The sequence below is a fragment of the Neovison vison genome, chromosome 11 (genome assembly GCF_020171115.1).
Source record: "Neovison vison isolate M4711 chromosome 11, ASM_NN_V1, whole genome shotgun sequence".
Taxonomy (NCBI): domain Eukaryota; kingdom Metazoa; phylum Chordata; class Mammalia; order Carnivora; family Mustelidae; genus Neogale; species Neogale vison.
Window position 1 is genome coordinate 90,751,113 of NC_058101.1, and position 21,212 is coordinate 90,772,324.

A 21,212-nucleotide genomic window follows, 5' to 3' on the forward strand; every position below is an offset into this window, starting at 1 on the left:
GTGCAATGGAATAATGACAGTATCTGTCCTGCAGTTTGTTTTGTTTTGTTTTAACAAGGATTAAGGAGTATAAATAAATGTAAAGGACTTGGAACAGTACCCAGCACAGAGTAGATACTCTCCAGCTTTTAGCATTTTCTTTCTTTTTTTCTTTTTTGTAAGGATATTATTTATTTATTTGAGAGAAAGAGAGTGAGAGAGAGCACCAGAGCACCAGAGCACAAGCAGGGGCTGGGGCGGAGACAGAAGGAGAAGCAGACTCCCAGCTGAGCAGGGAGCCTGACATGAGACTCGATCCCGGGACCCTGAGATCATGACTGGAGCCAAAGGCAGACACTTAACCAGCTGGGTCACCCAGGTGCCCTAATCTTAGCATTTTCAAATGGGGATACTATTAAGGACATACATTTGAATTCAGGATCTTGCTTCGTCCCATGGTGGGACATGGAGCAGGCCACAGCAGAAATAGTGCATCTGGCAGCACCTAGCAGCTGTAGAACAAAGAAGGGCATACGTATCATTGACGTGAACAGAGACTATCCATGGGGTCAAGGCAGTCAAAGAACGCGGGTCAAAAGACCCAACGAGTCATGAGCTTGAACATCTGCGGCATCTAATGTGATCACATGGAATGTGAAGGTAAAATGACCCCCAGCCGCTCAAATACAACAGTGATGATTTGGAGAGAACGTGGGAAGTAAAGAACTCGGTGGGGCTGACAGGGTTTACCAAGAGCAGTGAAGAGATCCGAGCTCAGAGCCATCCACCTGGACGAGAAGCAGAAGCAGGGCGTGTAAAGAGTCTATAAAAAGGAATCCTAGGGCAGTAGGCATTGTTTTTCTCACAGAGCTTACACTTTCTATTGATTTCTGAGGCTTTCTATTTCTAGAATATCATTCTGATTTGGGCACTGACATCCTAACACCGCTCTCAGAGATGGACAGACGACTGCAGGACAAGAGGAAAATGTGGGAGGGTGTCCGGTCCGTACTGCTCTCTGCCTTCAGTGGGGGCATAACATTCGGTGGCCGTGGTGGCTCACACAGGTCCCTCTGACAGGATCTCACAGAAAGAAGCACAGCCTTGTATTTGAAAGAGTGGAAAGCAGTGGGATGTAGAATACATGGGTGTCCATGAATATTTTTATAAACAGGAAACTTGGGGCATTTGTCACCCTTTTATTGATTCATAAATCCATATTTTTAGAACGTAAGTAAAGACAAGCACACATAATTTACATTCGTCTCTCCCACACCCCGAGAAGTTTTTCTAATATGAAACAGTCCTTTCTGCATTGTCTAAAAATGTGATGTGCGCTCAGCATTTTAAACTTGTTTGCATTGCGGCCTCGTAATTGCATTTCTGGTCTGGCTTCTAACTAGGTCAGTGAGCAGCTGCTGTATGCAAAGTGCTTGTGGGGTCCTGGGCCAGCATGACGTGGTGAGGGGATGTGTTCGAATCCCAGCTCGGCCATTTATATTGACCTGGAACAAGTTAGATAATCCCTCCGATCTCTTGGTTGTCTAAAAAATAAATGCTAAAATGCCCATTTTAGAGAGGTCTAGGCCTGGGTCCCCCCGGGAGGGCACAGCCTGACATGAACGCTGGTGTGCACACAGCTTATTCGTGTATGTGGTCCCCAGGGAGCAGGAACGCAGGCTGGGGGGTGGGAAACCGGGAAGGAGAAGCCAAGGGAAGGATGAGCTACCAGCCGTCCACCCATCCAGGAAGCTGGGGCTCCGTCCTGCCAGGTGCTTTTGAGAAGTCCTAGGAAATGAGACCCAGAACTGTTTGTATATGGACAGGGACAGAGCAGGGAGGGGCAGCTGTCCACAAGCTCCTGTGCCCCATTGGTCAAAAATGACCTCTATGGACCTTAACTTCTCCATCTCCTAGGCTCAACACGTAGGGGTGCCACACGAGAGTTCCCGTGGACACCAGCTGTGAGGGCAGAGAGCTTCGGGCAGAGTCAAGAGGGACTTACGGTAGGGTGGCCACGAACCTTCTAGAAGGCAGAGCATCTTCTAATCGACCCCTGCAGGGGGTCTGTTAAATCTCACATGAAACTCAATGATGCATCAGTGGCTGGAGTCAGACATGGGCTGAGGATTTAGATGTGGAGAACGGAAATGTCCCATATTAAATAAAAATTAAATATAAACTACTTAGTACAACAGTGCCTGACATGTTCGAGGCTCTCAGTAAATGTTAATTATTATCATTAGGGAAAACAGATCTGACCAGGCTCAAGAGGTTTACAGTCTAACAAGGTAATAAGCGTATAAACAGCTAACAGGCAGAACAAAATGGACATTAAACTAATACCATATGTCCCTGGATTTCTTACATAAATGAAAATAAGCAGATATTCTAGATGTGAAAGGAATGGGGAAGGCTGCAATTGCCCTGTTGAAGCTGACTTCAGCATAGCTGGTCTGAATGGTGAGAAAAGGTTGTGGCCAACGTAGAGAACGTACAGAAGGGAGGCCATAATTCTGTTTACCCTGGGCCCTCCAGTCCTCAGCAGCGGCGCATCCAGTCCTGTGACGCGGATTATTACCTGTGTGGGCTGATGCGTTCCAAGTCTGCATCTCCAGCCCAGACCCGACTACAGACCGAGTACTTTCTAGACCTCAGGCACCTTAAAATCAACAGATCCAACCCTCAACTAGAAACCTTACCCTCCTTCATGTCCCATCCCTGATCATTCTCTCCCTTTTTCCCTCTGTCTGTAAATGATAAGGCAGACACTTAGCAGGCATCCTTTCCCCCAACAAACATCCCTCTGGGTCCCCACATTGGGATTCATGCCAACTCCTACTACCTCCTAAACAGTTTTCAGGCAATTCTGCTTCTCAGTATGCAGGATTCCGTCACCTGAGTCTGGGCTGTCTTACACCAACATTACTAGAACTGGGACTGCTAACTTCCTAGTAGTCTCCTAACTAACTTCCAGTCATCTCCAGTTTTGATTTCAGCAAATCTCTCTCTCTCTCTTTTTAATCTGCTCATTTTACTTCATCTATTGTCTTCCTGTTGTCTGATGATAAGCACAGTATCTGGTCCATCGTACAACTCACTAAATGTGGAAGGAGCAAAGAAGACAAGCAGGCAGGAGTTGACTTGGAAAGGTTAAAACAGCACAAAAAATGGAGGTCTGGGGTCAGCAGTATCAGCGGTAGATTAAACAACAGGAACAGAGGAGGTTGCCCATTCTCTTGCCTTTATTTCCCTTTTATTGTTTCTGTTTTCCCTTAAGCATCTCTGACTCTATTCAGTTTCTTCCTGTGTCCCGTTGCTTCAGTGTTGGGCTTCTCTGTCTTCAAATTAAATGATTCATAAATTATTGATTCAAATAGTAGTATAAAGAAATAACAGGCCAACTGTATTATCTATCACTTGTGTTGTACTTTACAATTCATAAACCCCTGTCCTATAAATTTTAGGAACAGAGACTGGGCAGGAACTCTAACTTCTTCTTTTAAAGAAAAAAATAGTGAAAATTATGCTTCATATTCACATGTGAAGGGGTCATGAGAAATATGAGGCAGAGGACGGTGCTTGTCATGCTTTAGAACTTGATTTGTGACTCCCTGTTACATGTAGTGAACTGAGTAGAATGTCCTTCCCACTCCCTTCACTCAGCCACATGATCTCCACAGTTTTCCCCAAGTTCAAATGAACGAGCTCATGGGATATCCTATACTCAAATAACCTGGATCCCACAAAGGGCACTTGTTCTGACTCATCTGTCTCCTTCCTGCCTTCAAAGGGGGATGTGCGCCGACTCTGCCCCTTTTCTGTGCCTTTCCTCACTCGTGCCTGATCATTCCATCTCAGTCCACTCTCTCTGGGTATGGAGGCACGTGTGAAGACGCTGACCTTCAGCCTTGTTTCAGAGGAAACACTGACCTTGATGTTTGTCTCAGATTTTAAACTAATTGCAGTTTTGAAATTGAAAAATAGAATTGGTGCAATTATTTCAGAAATTTTTTTCATGTTTAGAAGAATGAGCCCCTTGTCCTTATTCCTTCTACTGTTTTATCAATATTAAAATCAGTGAAATTGTTCATACTCTGAACTGGCACTAATTACACTGATTATTGGAGAACAACTTGACTCTGTTTTCCCCAGAGATTAATTCAACCTCTTCCTCGGCGAAAGAAGAGAGTATTGTTAGTTTGGTTAATTGTGTGCAGTACCCTCTTTTTTTCATTAACCAGCATTAAGGAGACACTAATACACTGACATGTTGGGGAAATGGGTAATTTTTAATCTGTTTTTCTCTCTTCAACAAAATCTGTTTCAGAAGTGAACACCCACTTGCTCAGCTCTACTGCCATTCAATCATGGAACATCATCATTTTGACCAGTGCCTGATGATTCTTAATAGCCCAGTAAGTACCTACTTTGTGGTGGCAGAATTTTAAAAGAGACCTTTATAAATTCAGTTTTATTTTTAAGTTTTGGATGTGTTCCCAGCACCATAAATTCTTGAGCCTGCTTTATTCCTTTTTGGGTAAGGAAGGCAAAGCCAAAACATTTAAGATCTTCCCAGCCTCGCTTCTCTAGACAACCAAGACTGTCTCGATGTTCCCTGATAAAGGATATCTGGTTACTCACCTCTGTTTGGTTTTTGCAAACTAGAAACAAACAATCTAGTATTTTATAGCTGGCAGTTAATTCTTTTTTTTTTCTTTCTTTTTCTTTTTCTTTTCCTTTTTTTTTGGTCAAATGAAGTGGTTTATATAAATGTCAGAGGTTTGCTTTCACAAAACCAGGCCTGTTCCTCTTTTTATTGAATATTCTGACTACTCACAAACTGTTATGTTAAGAAATAGAGCTGTTCAACAGTTTGGTTAAATGAATATTTATCAATGCAAAAAATCATATGATATGCTACGCTAGACAAACTTGTGTGAAGGGAAATCAAGTAATGTACACCAAAGCGTTAACAAGGGTTGTCTCTGCCTAGTTAAATTATTAATACTTTTTATGTTCTCATTTTGATTTGTTCATTATTCACACTATCTACTACATGCATGTATTACCTTTATAATAAGAAAAAAAGTTAAGCTATAACTATCACATGGAACAAACACAATACATGGTATATAATCTTAAAGCAGTTTTACCTCCATCTTTTTATGCTTGCTCGCTGGGACTAGCTCTTCTCTGAGCCCTAGAACAAAACTGAGGAGGCCCATAACTTTACTGGTCATTCTTTCTTCTTTTCTTTCCTTTCCTTGTCTTTCAAGAGAGACAGGGAGTGAATGAGTGGGGGTGGGTACAGAGGGAGAGAGAATCTCAAGCAGACTCCATGCCCAGTGCCAGCCTGATGCAGGGCTTGAGCCTGCGATCCCATGATCCCAAGGTCGTGACCTGAACCGAAGTCAAGAGTCGGATGCTCAACTGACTGAGCCACCCAGGTGCCCCATTTTCTGGTCATTCTTTTTAAGTAAAAGCCTTCTAATTACCTTAAGTCCCAAAATATAGTATACAGGTCTCAATTTAGAAACCAAAATATCACCGGGCGTGGTGCCCACGCTTGTAGGCCCAGCTACTCAGCAGTCTGAGGCTGGAGGATCACTTGAGCCCAGGAGTTCTGGGCTATCGTGCGCCGATCAGGCGTCGATATATGCCGATCAGGTGTCCACACTAAGTTCGGCATCAATATAGTGACCTCCTGGCAGCGGGGGACCACCAGGTTGCCTAAGGAGGGGTGAACCGGCCCAGGCTGGAAACAGAGCAGGTCAGTGCTCCCGTGCTGATTAGTAGTTGGGATCGCACCTGTGAATAGCCTCTGTGCTCCAGCCTGAGTGCAACATGTAGCCAGACCCTGTCTCTTAAAAAAAAGAAAAAGAAGAAGAAGAAAGAAACCAAAATGTCTAGTCCTGTGTAAGTCTGGGTTCTGGATTTGGTTTAAAGTCTTCAGGCTCTCCGCTTCCTGCTCTGGTTGGCTTCTTTCATCCCTACCTTGTGTTATTTCTAACTCCTTCCTCATTCCTAAACCCCATGTAGTTTCCTACCCCTCCAGACTTGCAGAGCAGGAATGGGGAGTGAGTAAGAAGAGGGGCAAGAACCTTCTCAATAGACTGGTACTCTTAGGAATGTCTCTCTTTGGGCCTGGTAGGTGTTTAAACCAAGTTATTTTCTTATGGGCAAGTTCATGATCCCTGCCAGGCTCCCTTATTGTGGGGTTTTTCTACCAGACCTTTCTTTAATGTGAATGGTCACCTCTGTCTGCTCTATGTATGGCTCCTTCCTCAGCTCCTGAAAGTCAGACCACTCACTTTGAGAACCTTTCTGCGAAGGTTCTTTAGCCTTCTTTGTGGCCCTCTTGAAAAGGACAGGGTGGAAATGAACCCCCGCCTCCGAAACTCGGAAAATGCATGCCGTCCTGTATAGTAGTAAGCTCTTCTTTACTGCCAAAGTCAATGTGGCTACTTAACTTGTGTCTTGCCTTTTAGATTTTCCGGACAGGAATTAGACATGAGACCACTGTGGGCCCTCCCACACCCACTAGGCTACAGGAGACATATGTAGGGACTTCACGCTCCTCTCTTCCCTGAGGTGACAAGGAACACGATCACACCACTCCCTAAACATCTCCGTGTGGGTGAGGGGTTAAGAGTTACACAACCAGATCGGCAACCTCATTATAAATTCTGCATACAGTCTCATACAGATTGCTAAAGTATGTGATTGTTTAATATGAATTAGTTCATGTGTGGTTGGTGCTTAAATGACATTAGCATAAGTGTACAGGTTGTATTCTTTCCTACACACATTCCCTTGGGTACGGTACCGGAATTATGGGAGTTGAATTTTGACCTTCAGCAAGAAAGCAAAAAAAAAAAAAAAAACCCTCCCCTTGGCTTTTGCTCATGCACCCTTTCTGTCCTATATCAAGAAGGTTGACAAGGTCACTTGCACCTGAGGCCTTGCTCTTTTGCTTTGGGCACTGGCTTTGGGCTTGGAGGAGGCTGCTCTTCCTTCAGTGCTGACCTAAGCTGCCCCACTGTCTCCAGATCCAATCCCAGCCACGTTGTCTCTGGGACCCCACACACCAGCGTGCATGCCTTTGTTGCATACGTCTTGACCGTTCACAGAGGGCCTCCAGACTGGCCAGTCTGAGCTGTCCAGGTGACCTCCACATGCACCCGTCTTCAGTCTGCTTTATGCTCTGCTTCCTAAAGTTGCACGGGTTTTGTGTGATCTGCCCCAACACGATTTGTCCCACAAGCCATATCATTTTTAGTGTGTAGGGTTTCAGAACAGAGACTTTGCAGGAATCACATATTGTGTGGTAGTAGAAGCATCTGTACTTTCCTTGGGGTTTGCTATCTATGTGCCTTATTGAAAAATATAAAACTTTTATTCCAATATCCCATTCAGTTTTAAAGAAAGAAAATATGCTAACCTTTTCCTAAAGCATATTTAACAGTATCCCTATCAGAGGTACCCATGTCATTCAATAACATAGCTTACTAAGTAGTATGTTATAAGACCATGTGTGTATTCTGTCTTTGTAAGCACCAAAACATAAGAACTTACGGTCACTGTTTTCGGAATGGAAAATAAAAACATAACAGCAAAAGATACTTCCTTTTCCACTTGAAGTTGTTTTATGTTAAGTGAAAGTAGCGAGAGTTATTTTCTAAATAGTTTTCTTTCTGGCCTAGAATCTAAAATGACTTCATAGTTAAAAACAATGTGCATGGTTACAATCACAGATTCATTAATTAGATACACACCACAGTGTTGGCATCTCAAACCAGTGTTGCCTGCTGCACTCAGCAGTTTCCCTGTCTTTAGAACATATCCTTTGCCTCCAGATATCATTCCTACACTTCTGGGTTTTTTTTTTTTTTTTTCCCATTGGACCTGAGATTTAGGAAGCACATCTCACTTAATTTACAGATACTAGAAAATAAATAAATTAATTTTAAAAAATTTACAGATACTATTTTGTGGATATGCTGAGTACCCAAGAAATGTTTTCTGTAGTTCAAGATGAGAGAACTACTATGCTTTAAATTACAGATAAAAAATTTTTAAAATGGTTATATGGCAAAAATGTTCCATTATTTACATCTGGATTAGCCAGCTTTTCAGTATTTCTTATAGATGTTTCAACCCATGTTTGCTATTTATCACCAGTAAGCGCACCTTTGGCTCATGTCCCGTACCCATCTGTATCAGCGTGTTCCTAAAGAATACACAGTGTTCTCGACCTTGATTAAGTTAAATTATATAACTTTGCACCCAAAAAGTGTTTTTGGATTTATTACAAAAGCCATAGAGAACTGATTTCTTTAATAATCAACTGTTTAAAAGTTTCACTACTCCATTCTTCACGTCCATTAACATGGCTTTCATTTTTCAAAGGTTTCTCTTGCTGTTACAGCAATTCACCTGCCCAAAGGTCAAAGATGTAGAGTTATTAGATTTCAGGCCTGTCCCAAGACCCAAGGGGTATAAGATTTGGAAAGACATACATGTGTAGGCAAATGTACCATTATGAAGCTGTCTTTTCTTCTTGGACAAGATGGTGGGGGTGGGAGCATAGAGGGCAAACGTCCTTTCATGGTATTTACTCTGAAGTAAGCAGCTGTCCTCTGTATTCATGAGTTCAGAACACTGGGCATGTGTTTAAGATGCATCACTCTAGCTTCAGATTTTGTTCTTGTCAGCCCTTTCTTCAGGTGGAGTGCTAATGATGGTTTCTTTTTATAAAGGGCAACCAGATCCTCAGTGGCCTCTCCATTGAAGAATATAAAACCACGCTGAAAATGATCAAGCAAGCTATTTTAGCTACAGACCTAGCACTGTACATTAAGTAAGTCCTAAGAAATATTCTGTAATAAATAGGTCTTGGAGGTGTTTGCACTGTTTCAAACTTTTAAAATGCATGCTGGGAAATTTTTAGATTATAAAGACAAATGTCCTGGCGAGTCAAATGTCTTCTTTTTCAAACTATGAAGCAGTTTCCTAAAGGAAGCCAGAAAAGGCTATTTCTTTGACTTATCACTTAATTCTACAAGTTCCAGAATACAGAGTTATTTGTGCTGTTGATCTACTGCTATGTCTCTGAAGTGATGTACAAAGTAAATTATCATACCCAGGTCATTCCAAGCTAGGTTGTGCAACCGAAAGATGATATAGTCTGTTTGCTTTTCCTCCTTTCCTTCACTGCCCCCCCTGCAGCTTCTGACCGTGTTACAGCTCCTTTACACTGTCATCTAAGCCTAGGTGGGCAGGAAAAGGTGCTAAGTGCCAGACGAATACATCTTGTTTCTTTTTATTTGATCCCGGCAGAAAATATTAATATAGAACTTTAGTTAGTGAAGTTACAGACTCAAAAATTAAAGTGGGCATTAGAGTAATATTTGTCATGCATGTATGCATTTACCTATAATTAAACTGCCTTTCTAAAAGCGAGAAAAGCCTTTGCTGCCTTCGGGCAGGCCAGTTTCCCACATGCAGACTGAGATCTTTGCTGCACTTGGAGGAGTGAGGGGAGAGGAGTCTGGAGGTCACACTCACGGAATTTCCTTGAAGCACAAAGATTCACACCCATGGCTTTAACCACTCTGATGAGAAGTAAAAACAAGTAGAACAGACACACAAAATCACACACCAGATACCCACTCCTGTTCATTTAAAAATAACAGCATCTAAAAGGGTCTGGGTCATTGGATTTTGGAGCACTTGAAAGTTAATTAGGATGAAAGAAAAGACAGCAAACTTCAGTTTATTTAAAATGACTGCAGAACAAAGATTATCAGATTATGAAGAATTTAAGAATTTCTGTAACCACAAAGACTTCCCAGCCTTTCCAGGCCACAGAGGTCTTGCCTCTGAACCCGTATGAAACCTATTTTCCATTTTTGATACTCTAATCACATACAGTCCGTTTTGTTATATAAGTGTTTCTTACATTTGTTTTGTGTCTCCAACTAGATTTTAAACATGGTCAGAAGGGCTCATGCCTTATAACTTCCCAACATGCTTAACAAGTGCTGGGCACAGAGGAGATATCACTCGACAGAGTGAATATCATTGTACAATTTATTTGGTCTTTGCTTCAGAAGACCTTTGCTACTTTATACTGAGTATAGAACATAGAATAATTATGAACATTATTCTACCCTATACCATAATGTGTAAGATAAATGAAATTAAACCGAAGCCATATTGATCTGATTATGCCATACCCTTAAAATTTCTTAAGTCATTCTTGGCATCAAATTTTTAACTCATATTTGTTTTATTTTTTAAAGATCATATTTAAGAATTGAAATGACCATTATTTGTGAGCCATAGTGAAATAATAATTTGAAAATAATTTAAATTTTAAAATAATCTGTTTTACCCAAAGAAAATGGTGGAAGGGAGGAGAATGAGATATTTTTATTCTTTTTTATTTTAATTTTTATTTATTTATTTTAATATATTTTATTTATTTATTTGACAGACAGATCAGGCAGAGAGGCAGGCAGAGAGAGAGGAGGAAGCAGGCTCCTCTGCTGAGCAGAGAGCCCAATGCTGGGCTCAATCCTAGGATCCTGGGATCATGACCTGAGCTAAAGGCAGAGGTTTTAACCCAGTGAGCCACCCCGGCACCCCGATATTTTTAGTTTTTTAAACGATGACTACTATATTGGATTCTAAGGTGGGGGAAAAAATTTGGAGATTTTTTTTCCAAAAAAATTTACTCTATGGGTCTTTGTCAACCAAAGAAATAAGAGCCTGGGGATTCATCATAACTACCAAATGTTTTCCTTTATTTTCAAGGAGACGAGGAGAATTTTTTGAACTTATAAGAAAAAATCAATTCAACTTAGAAGATCCTCATCAAAAAGAATTGTTTTTGTAAGTAGGTTTCCTGTTCCTAAAGCTGAAGTCTTGTTACCTAATTAATTTTATCACTATCAGATTTTATTGCAATTATTTGTTACAATGTTATGATCTTAGAGGTTGTTAGAATTCTCTAGAGTGTTGTATAAAGGGCTGAATATGAATATTTATTTGAAAAGAAATGCATTTGCCAATACAAGTGAATAAATCACTCCTTTGTCCTAGAAGGACCTTTAAAATGTGGTAGAATATCAATACAAAGCTGTAAGGTTCCCTTGCTCATATTCTCAATTGTTTGGAATGGAATAGCTGAAAATAGCGTCTCAAAGACTGTGGGAGCAAGAAGGTCGCTGTGAAGTGTTCACTTCTCTTGAGTGATGGCAGAGTAACATAGTCAGAACAAGATTTCCATTTCCCTCCCCTGTACACCTGTCCTTCCCTTCTGGCTGCAGAGACCATCCCTTCGGTTTTAACATTCCTACCTTTGCCACGGCAAGAACCGGATCCATCACAAAGAACAGGCGGTCAATCATAGAGAAAAGAATGACTCAGAACACCAAGGAGAGTGCGATCATAATTTTGAAATCAACATTTCTTTAAATGGATTGATACTACTTAGCATGCAAAAGAAGCTGCAAATTTTAAGGAAACAACGCACAAATGCCCAGCTTGTCTGTTTTGTTCTGCACAATCATGCTTGACTTCTTAGCCTCAAAATGTTTTTCATAACAGTTCCTTAGAAAAGTAGAGACCAGTAGGGGTGCCTGACTGGCTCAGTCAGTAGAGCATGCCTCTTGATCTTGGGGTTATAAATTCAAGCCCCACACTGAGTGTAGAGATTACTTAAAATTTTTTAAAAAAAAAAATTTTTTTTAAGTATAGACATGCTACTGTAGTTAGTGAACAGTTTGTCCCAATAACAAAAAAGAAATCCAAAGGCAGTTCCAAGTCTACAGCTGCTCCCACAGCCGGGTCCTACACGCTTGCGGAGAAGAGCTCCCAGTTCTAGAGCATAATGTCCCATGAGCACCCATTTTTCAGATTTTAGTGAAGCTCACTGAGGGGCATAGTCTTCTCTGGGGAAGACAGTTTATACTGATGAGCACCAAAATCCTGCACGACAGCGGGTTTATAGTGATTGCAGATATCTCTCCTGAACCCACTTCTCCAAGAGAGTTGGTAGAAGAGGTCGAGTAGCAGCAGCAAACCACTTCCTTTTTGCCTCACAAATTTAAGGGAGAACATGCTTTTAGGTTGGGTTTCCCTGCAGGGACGAGGGATACATCCCTTTACTGCAAGTGTTTCTGTATTAGAGTGATGGCCTTTCTGCTTCTTCATTCAAACGAAATTATTACAGACATGCCTCTGGCTCCAAGATGGGAAACACTGCACTAAGTACAGAGCCACTGTCATATGACAGCTATGCTATTGAGTTTCTAGAGCTGTATCGACACCAGAGCCCAGCATGACTTTCGCTTCTCTCAACCACAGAAAGACAAAAGAGCACTGTCCTCTCATTTCCCCGTCTCTGGCAGATACTGTTTAAGTCAGAGCTTTTCGTACAGAAAGAAGTCACTTCATATGCTGAGGTCAGCATTGGGATGACCCACCATCATTCTTGCTCTCCTAGAACTTCTGTCAATAGAATATCTGGTGTTACGCTTTAATGGCAAATTACTAGTAGACAATGTGTTTTCATCTTAGTGTCACTGAGAATGGGATACCAAGGTGAAAAAAAATAGTAACAGCAGGTCAGCTTTTGCCCAGAGGTTAGTAATTTCTCTCCCTGTGCCAATCTGGAACTAAAGGAGGCAGTTTTAGGGCAAATCCCAATAGTTCAGTGGACAGCCAAAACCGTGACACATGCTGTTGCTAAATCAATCAAACTTTAGAAAAATTGTTTCTGTTTCTTTAGTCTTTATAAGCAGCCATCCTACATAGGTTAGGGGGCTTTAAATTTAAAGTTTTTACCAGTAACTATTTACCAAGAGTATATATTTGCATAAAAGGAGGGGGAGAAAAACCATGAGAGACTGTGGACTCTGAGAAACAAACTGAGGATTCTGGGGGGGGGGGGTTGGGTGAGCCTGGCAGTGGGTATTATGGAGGGCATGTATTGCATGGAGCATTGAGTGTGGTACATAAACAATGAATCCTGGAACACTGAAAAAAATTAAATTTAATTAAAAAAAAAAAAAAAAGTAAATCGTAGCCTTGGGCTTCTTTTTTCCCTTAACAGAGCGATGCTGATGACAGCTTGCGATCTCTCTGCCATTACCAAACCCTGGCCTATTCAACAACGGGTATGTTGCTTGCTGATAGTAAAAGCAGGGATTAAAAAGTCAAAGGAAGAAAAGTATGTATTCTAAAATAGCTTAGGGAGTATTTGTTGTATTTTTTCTAATTTTTTAAGTGGCATTAAAAGCAGATAATTGGACATAAACAGGTTTTCTTTTTTAGAAGATTCCTTAGCATTTACTAATATTTATAAGATACAGTAAGAGAGAGTACCTGTATTAACACAGCAAAAATCTAGCTGTTGATAATCTTTAATTCCAGTACTTCTGGCTCACTTGGGAATGTTTTTAGCACATTTTTTAAATAACCTTGAAAAACAGAAGCAGCAAATTATTTTTCTTTTTATGATTTTTCTTTATGGTTAGCCTTCCAGGCTATACCTCAGCTCCAAGTAGGCGTTAATGAGTAGAACTTAAACATTTCCTGGGGCTTATAAATATAGGAAATGTTGATATAAGGTATCAGGAAGGATGTGATCAGGGCCTGTGGCCAGGAGGCTAGAAAAATATCCTTCTCTCTAAATAAGTAACTGCCATAACATTTCGCAGAGGCAGTAAAGGCCCTGGGCTCAGACAAGGGACGGCTATACATACGGTGCTACATATATCGTGCTTTGGGTTTTTAATCCTAAGTGCACTACGCGGGACTGTTGACAGTCTGCTGCTGGTCAGGGCTGGGCTCTGAGCTGCACAGTCACGGAGGCCAGTGACAGGTTCATCTCATAAAACACAAATGCTGAGAAAACAAGATTAGAAATGGACTCTGCAGGCACCATAGCTGCCGACGTGCTGGAAGCACTCAAGAAAGATGGTCTTCATGGACTGTCCTGCTCCGTAATAAATGGGACTATCTGCCCATTTCCAAATAGGGAAGAGGGTGGAAGAGGGAAGAATTTGTTTCTTCACTTATCCTCTCAGCTCAATCAGATCCCAGAAAGGTAGAGCCATGAGGTTGGGGGTCCAGACATAAAAAACAATACTTAGGGGCGCCTGGGTGGCTCAGTGAGTTAAGGCCTCTGCCTTCAGCTCAGGTCATGATCCCAGGGTCCTGGGATCGAGCCCCGCATCGGGCTCTCTGCTCAGCAGGGAGCCTGCTTCCTCCCCTCTCTCTCTCTGCTTGCCTCTCTGCCTACTTGTGATTTCTCTCTCTCTGTCAAATAAATAAAATATTAAAAAAAAAAACAATACTTAAAGCCTCTAATTAAAATAGTTTGGTATTGGTGATAGACCAGTGGAAACAATAGAGCATTGAAAATTGCATAGAGCATTTAGTGTATAATAAAGATAGCATTTCAAATAACTGGGGGAAGAGAGAGACTTTTTTTGAAATAATCTTAGGGTGACTTTCCCATATTCCATAACCAGATGCCAAAAGACAAAATTGGATGTACTTTGTTTGCATACTTACATTCCAAATGGAGCATAGAGTTCAATGTAGAGAATTAAACCATAGAAGTACTAAATAAAAACATCTGTGGATTCTTCTATAACTTAGGAGTAAGAAAACATACCTAACTATGGCTCAACATTTAGAAACAATGGGAAAGATTAATAAACTTGATTACATAAAAATTTTTTTAAAAGCAAACTTTTGCATGGTAAAAGACACTGTAAGCAAAGTAAAAGTAAATGAGAAACTGATAAAAATATTTACAACTTATGTTTTATATTTAATACCCCAATATTAAAGAACTCATAAAAATAGAGAAGAAAAACAACAACAATCCTTCAGAAAAATGGGCCAAAATTTTGAACAAAAAGTTGATGGAAAGTGAATGGCTCTTACTCATTTGCAGAGGTCTTCAGAACCTCATTCATAAGAAGAACTACAAATAAGCTTGACACAGAAAAGCTTGTATAGAATCTCGTAACAGGGGGCACCTGGGTGGCTCAGTCCTTAAGTGTCTGCCTTCAGCTCAGGTCCTGATCGCAGAGTCCTGGGATCAAGCCTGGTGTCAAACTCCCTGTTCAACAGGAAGCCTGCTTCTCTCTCTCTCACTCTCCCCTGCTTGTGTTCCCTCTCTTGCTGTATCTCTCTGTCAAAGAAATAAATAAAATATTAAAAAAAAGAATCTCATAACAGCTCCATTCCTAATATGGTAGTATTATATATGGCAGACACATTCCAAGACCCCCAGTGAATGCCTGAAACCACAGATAGGACTGAACCCTTATATATATACAATGTTTTTTCCCATGTATACATCACTATGGTAAAGTTTAATTTATGAATTAAGGACAGGAAGAGATTAACAACAATAACTAATAATAAAATAGAACAATTCTAACAGTATACTATAATAGAAGTTATGTGAATGTAGGGTCTCTCTCTCTCTTCTCTCTTATTTGATTGCACTCTCCCTCCTCCTCTTCGTGATGATAGGAGATAATAAAGTGGAGAGGTAGTGGGGTGGATGATACAGGCATTGGGATGGAGCGTTAGGCTTCTGTTGGCTTCTGACCATTTATCAGAGGGAGGATCATCTGCTTCTGGACCGCAGTTTGAAACCATGGAAAGCAAAACTGTGGATAAGGGAGATTACTCTGGTCAAGACTAGAAACAACCCAAACATCGATCAGCAGGAGGATAGCTAAACATACTGTAGTGTATTCCATATAATGCACACAAGTTGTATGAACTACTTAATATTGTAGTGTATTCCTTATTCCTTATATATTCCTTATATAGTGTAATATTTATTCCTGTAGTGTATCCACTTATACAGTGGAGTACTGCTCAGCAGTAAAAAGAAACTCACCATTGGTACATGTGATAACACGATGAGTCTCATAAACACCATACAGAGCAAAAGAAGCCAGACGCAGAAGAGTATGTTCTATGACTCCATTTCTATGAAGTTCTAGACTAGGCAAACTAATCTCTGGGGAAAGAAATAAAATAGTGATTGTGAGGGGAGAGAGGAAAGAAGGGGCAGGAAATCACTGGGAAGGGTCATAGAAGTGATAGAGTATTCTGTATCTTGGATGGGGAATTTATTACATAGTAATATGCGTTGGTCAATACAGTGAACTCACGAACTGTGCGATTCAAAGTATGTAAATTCTACTTCATTTAAAAACAAACAAACAGGGACGCTTGGGTGGCTCAGTTGTTAAGCAGCTACCTTCGGCTCAGGTCATGATCCCAGCGTCCTGGGATCGAGTCCCACGTCAGGCTCCTTGTCCGCGGGGAGCCTGCTTCTCCCTCTGACTCTGCTGCCACTCTGTCTGCCTGTGCTCGCTCGCTCTCTCTCTCTCTCTGACAAATAAATAAATAAAATCTTAAAAAACAAACAAGCAAACACTGAGATACTATATCTTACTTGTCCAGTTGGCAAAATCCAAAGACTTCATGAAACACTCAGCTGGGGAAGTTGAGGAAAAACAGGAATGCAAAATACTATAGCTCTTTGGAAGTTTATAACTACATTCATCTACCATTAATTCTAGGCACCTTATCCCAAAGATATACTGGAAAGAATATAAAAAGATATTTATACAGGGCTACTCACTGTAGTACTATTTGTAATGGCAAAGACCGGAAGTAACCCAAATATTCATCAGTAGGGTACTGACTGAGTAATTTATAGCACATTTACATGATGAGTTCTATGCAACTGTAAAAAAAATGGGGGAGTATCTGTATACTACTACGGAGCGATTACAAGAATGTATTTTTAAGTGAAAAAAGCAAGGTATAGAAAAAAGTATATTGTACTCTACCATTTATCTAAGAAGAGGGTAAAATATGAATATGTGTACATATTTGCTTCATATTTTAAAAACCCAGGATTAACTACAAAAAAGTTAATGATTCCCTATAAGGGAAGGAGGAAATAGCACTTAGGGAACAGAAATGGAAGCTAGAGTTGCTGAGTGTACTAGTTTTGTAGATTTAACTTTGGAACGGTTTAAATCATTTCTAAAATTATAAAATTGAATTTTAAGTATCCATAAGCCTTGAAAGTAAGTGAAACAAGCCTGATTTTGGTTGCAAAACCATACATGAAGGGAACTATTTCATTCCAAGTGACATTAAAACAAAGCTTTGACCATGTATCTCTAGTGGAGTGCACCCTAAAAACAAAAAGGAATTACCAAAAAAAGCTTTAAACTGTTTTCAGTAATCTTATTATTAGTGGTGATTGTGCCTAGATACTCAATCACTGCTTTAGATGATGCGGGATAAAAGCAAATAAAAACTACTGTAGTAGAAAGATAAACGTGGATAAGGTTGGGCAGAAATGGTGTAGTTCTGAATTTGAATTGAAATGTTGTATGGACTTCTGTTGTGTCCTAGCTCCATCCTCTAAAAGGGCTTAAAAATAATGACCAACTGGTGGTAATGAACAAACCTGGTGCCCATATTGAGGTTTCTAAGTACTTCAATTTGAAGGAACAAGGGCTCTGAAAAGAAACAGCTGATAGCAGTTCTAAAGCAGGACACGAACAAAATGAGCCCAGAACATCTTATTGTATCAGAAAGCAGGGAAGCCATTAAAGACTGGTAGGGTTTTTTCAAAAGAACAGAGAAGCCGACTTAGTAAGCTCCCACTGGCTGAGATGGGACAATCTGAGTATCAATAAGGATTGAAATCCATTAAATATGTTTCAACCTAAAAGTTCGAATTAGTAATAAAAATAATAAAACAAAACCTTCCCTGGTCATCCTTGATAGTTGCTTGGAAACCAAGTTGCTTTTTGTCAAGTGGCAATTAAAGTGGAAAAAATCAAGCATTTCTCCTGCTTTTCTTATATGGATCGTGCTTTAGAGTAACTAAATAATTGATGAGGGGAACTTTCTTTTTATTGTACTTCAACTAATAAAAGAAAAAGAAATGATTGCTTTGAATATCACCTTTTTTAGCCCCTAAAGTAGTGGATCTAGACGAAGATCATTCCTGGTATTTAATTTTACAAAAAGAGAGGCAGCCAGGCTTTATATGGCCCCTGATGGAGGTACACTGCAATGCCTATGAAGCAGCCAAAAAAAAAAAAAAAAAAATCTAATCAAGCGTCTAGATCTTATTAGCAGTGTGTGGAAATACAGGGCACAGAGGAACATGAAATGACGTCATGGGAATGCAATCAGCAAAATCCACATAGAGGGGCACCTGGGTGGCTCAGTGGGTTAAGCCGCTGCCTTCGGCTCGGGTCATGATCTCATGGTCCTGGGATCGAGTCCCACATCGGGCTCTCTGCTCGCAGGGAGCCTGCATCCTCCTCTCTCTCTGCCTGCCTCTCTGCCTACTTGTGATCTCTCTCTGTCAAATAAATAAATAAAAAATCTTAAAAAAATAAAAATAAAAAAAGTTACATGCTCCACTGGCTGAGCCAGCCAGGCACCCCTACGTTCATCCTTTAATTGCCTTTAAGTTGTAGACAAGGATGAAACAACCCCATTAAGCCTCTTTTGGGGCGCCTGGGTGGCTCAGTGGGTTAAGCCGCTGCCTTCGGCTCAGGTCATGATCTCAGGGTCCTGGGATCAAGTCCCACATCGGGCTCTCTGCTCAGCAGGGAGCCTGCTTCCCTCTCTCTCTCTCTCTCTCTCTGCCTGCCTCTCCATCTACTTGTGATTTCTCTCTATCAAATAAATAAATAAATAAATCTTTAAAAAAAAAAAAAAATCCACATAGAGGAGAACTGCAGGATAAACAACCCAGTTTACCTAACAACAACATCAAAAATGATAAGGACAATTTTTGAAAAGAGGAGGAACATGTAGATTAAAATAAATTTAGGGCGCCTGGGTGGCTCAGTTGGCTAAGTGACTGCCTTCATCTCAGGTCGTGATCCTGTGGTCCCAGGATGGAGTCCCACATCACTGCTTCTCCCTTTGACCCTCCCCACTCTCATATTCTCTTTCACTCACTCTCTCTCTCTCTTTGACTCTCAAATAAATAAAATCCTTAAAAAGTAAATAAATAAACTTAAAAGTCATATCTATCAATCACCATGTACACCCCTATATTGATACCGTGTTTTTCACAGCACCTGGCATAACAGGTACTTAACAAATAGCTCATTGATTATATAGACAGATGGGCACACTCTATCTTTCCCCCACTGACTGCTAAAGCTGAAATAACATGTTGCTTTTTTCTGCCCAATTACAGGTTATAAACTCTAGCCTTGGTGATTAGGCACATATTTAAAAGCAAATAAAATATAATTTCTAATACTCATTGTTTTATTATTTTTTTACTGAAGTGGTTGAGAACTAGCTTTGGTAGATTTCATTATCTTTATTCAAAGTCTCTATTTTACAGAGTTGTATGCTTTTAATTGCCAAAACTTAATCGGTTATTTATTTCAGATAGCAGAACTTGTAGCGACTGAATTTTTTGACCAAGGAGACAGAGAGAGAAAAGAGCTCAACATAGAGCCTGCTGTAAGTATGAGACCTAGTTGGTAGGAATTATTCAAATACACTTGTTTAGTTTAAACTTCTTACACTTTCTGTGGGATATTAGGAACACAGTTTCTTTTCATTTTAGTTTTTAAAACATCCTTCTTATTAAAAGATTACATATAAAAAGAATATGTTTATTACAGAAAACATAAGCAAATAAAAGAAGACAAAAAAGACTCTTTGGGCCATCATGTTGTACCTACTATTTCAACATCGTAAGCTATTTTCATTCTAATGGATATTCTTATGTGTATTATTTATGATGATCACATGAAACAGACGGAGCCACAGTTTACCTGCTTCCTTTGGTGTCATGTCTGCAACGTTCACTAGGACCAGCAGCACTTTGATAAACGTCTTTGTTGCTAATGCCAGTTTTCATTCTCTTGTTAGGACAGATTCCCAGAATTGCTGTGTTGAAGGGCACAGATTTTTAAAGGTTTTTGATACATACTGTCTTTTTTTACATAGAGCGTGGCTCTCACAGACAAGAGTAAGAGTCTTCTCAAACCATTTCTGGCTTTTGGAGTACACTTTTCCAGAAAATGAAGCATATAGTCTTTTTTTTTTTTTTTCAATTCAAATGGACATTTATCGAGTCCGTATTAAAGGGGACATGGTCCTCACCCCCTCCCTGTGTACAGTTCCATCCACTCTGCTCGCTCTTTAGCCTCAGCTGGGCACATCCTGTGTCTCACTAGTCTTTCACAGTTACTCCCTGTCTTCTGATGTAATGGTGGGCTCATTCCAAGGCTCAGAACCTTCTTAGAAAGTGGTGGGTAGGAGAGTGATGATCACAGCTAATGGGGAATTTGCTTCATTTTAAACAAGCACTTAGTGCAGACTCATTGCTTCCCATGGCCAGTGCCGGGCTTGTCTGCTGCTCCAGTCATGACCTCCTGGGAATAATCAGGATGACATCTGCATAATTATCCTTCAGAAAGCTCTCTGCATGAATTGAATCATAATCAGCTGTAGCCTCAGTGACTTCTTCCACAAAGCTGAGGGTGTTCCACTCCATATCAATAGACGATTCAAAGCTGTGTGTTCTCCAGATACACGGCAGTGGTCGACTCTAGACGAGTGATCAATGCCATGGGTAGGGTGGGAAAAGCCGCCCAGGATGAACAAGCCAGATAGGATCAGGGTCTCCCTGAGCCCAGTGCCAGCAGAGTGCAGGAGACCAAGGGGGAAAGAGACAGATAGGCTTGTGTCTGGCCTTTCTCGGCTAACAAAGCGATTGATGTTTTGGGGGCCAACTTGAATTGTGTTCTTTAACTAACTAGGTGTGTGTGTGTGTGTGTGTGTGTGTGTCTGTCTGTCTGTCTGTCTGTTTCTGTGTTTGTATTTTCAGGATCTAATGAACAGGGAGAAGAAAAACAAAATTCCAAGTATGCAAGTTGGGTTCATAGATGCCATCTGCTTGCAACTCTATGAGGTATGTATATGAAAACAGACTTGCTAAACTTAGACCGTGTTATGAATTAAAACCTCAAGTAAATTGAAGCGATTAACACTAGGCTGTTTTTTGTTTTTTGTTTTTTTTTTCTGATAAACATGCTGTTTGCATTGAAGAAAGAACACATTTTACATTTGATTTTTCTCCGAAACTTTAATTCATCTGTGTATGACTATCTGCT

General features: G+C 40.5%; 1 protein-coding gene across 4 annotated transcripts in view; it reads left to right on the plus strand.

The window, feature by feature from the left end:
* PDE5A (phosphodiesterase 5A) overlaps positions 1-21,212 on the plus strand; it is a 151,363-nt gene that overhangs the window by 124,280 nt on the left and 5,871 nt on the right. For all 4 annotated transcript variants that reach the window (XM_044224106.1, XM_044224108.1, XM_044224107.1 and 1 more), the window contains exons 15-20: positions 4,310-4,397; positions 8,742-8,842; positions 10,801-10,878; positions 13,103-13,166; positions 19,477-19,551; positions 20,927-21,010. In XM_044224106.1, coding sequence (XP_044080041.1) covers positions 4,310-4,397; positions 8,742-8,842; positions 10,801-10,878; positions 13,103-13,166; positions 19,477-19,551; positions 20,927-21,010 — 490 coding nt within the window. The remainder of the gene's footprint in view (positions 1-4,309; positions 4,398-8,741; positions 8,843-10,800; positions 10,879-13,102; positions 13,167-19,476; positions 19,552-20,926; positions 21,011-21,212) is intronic.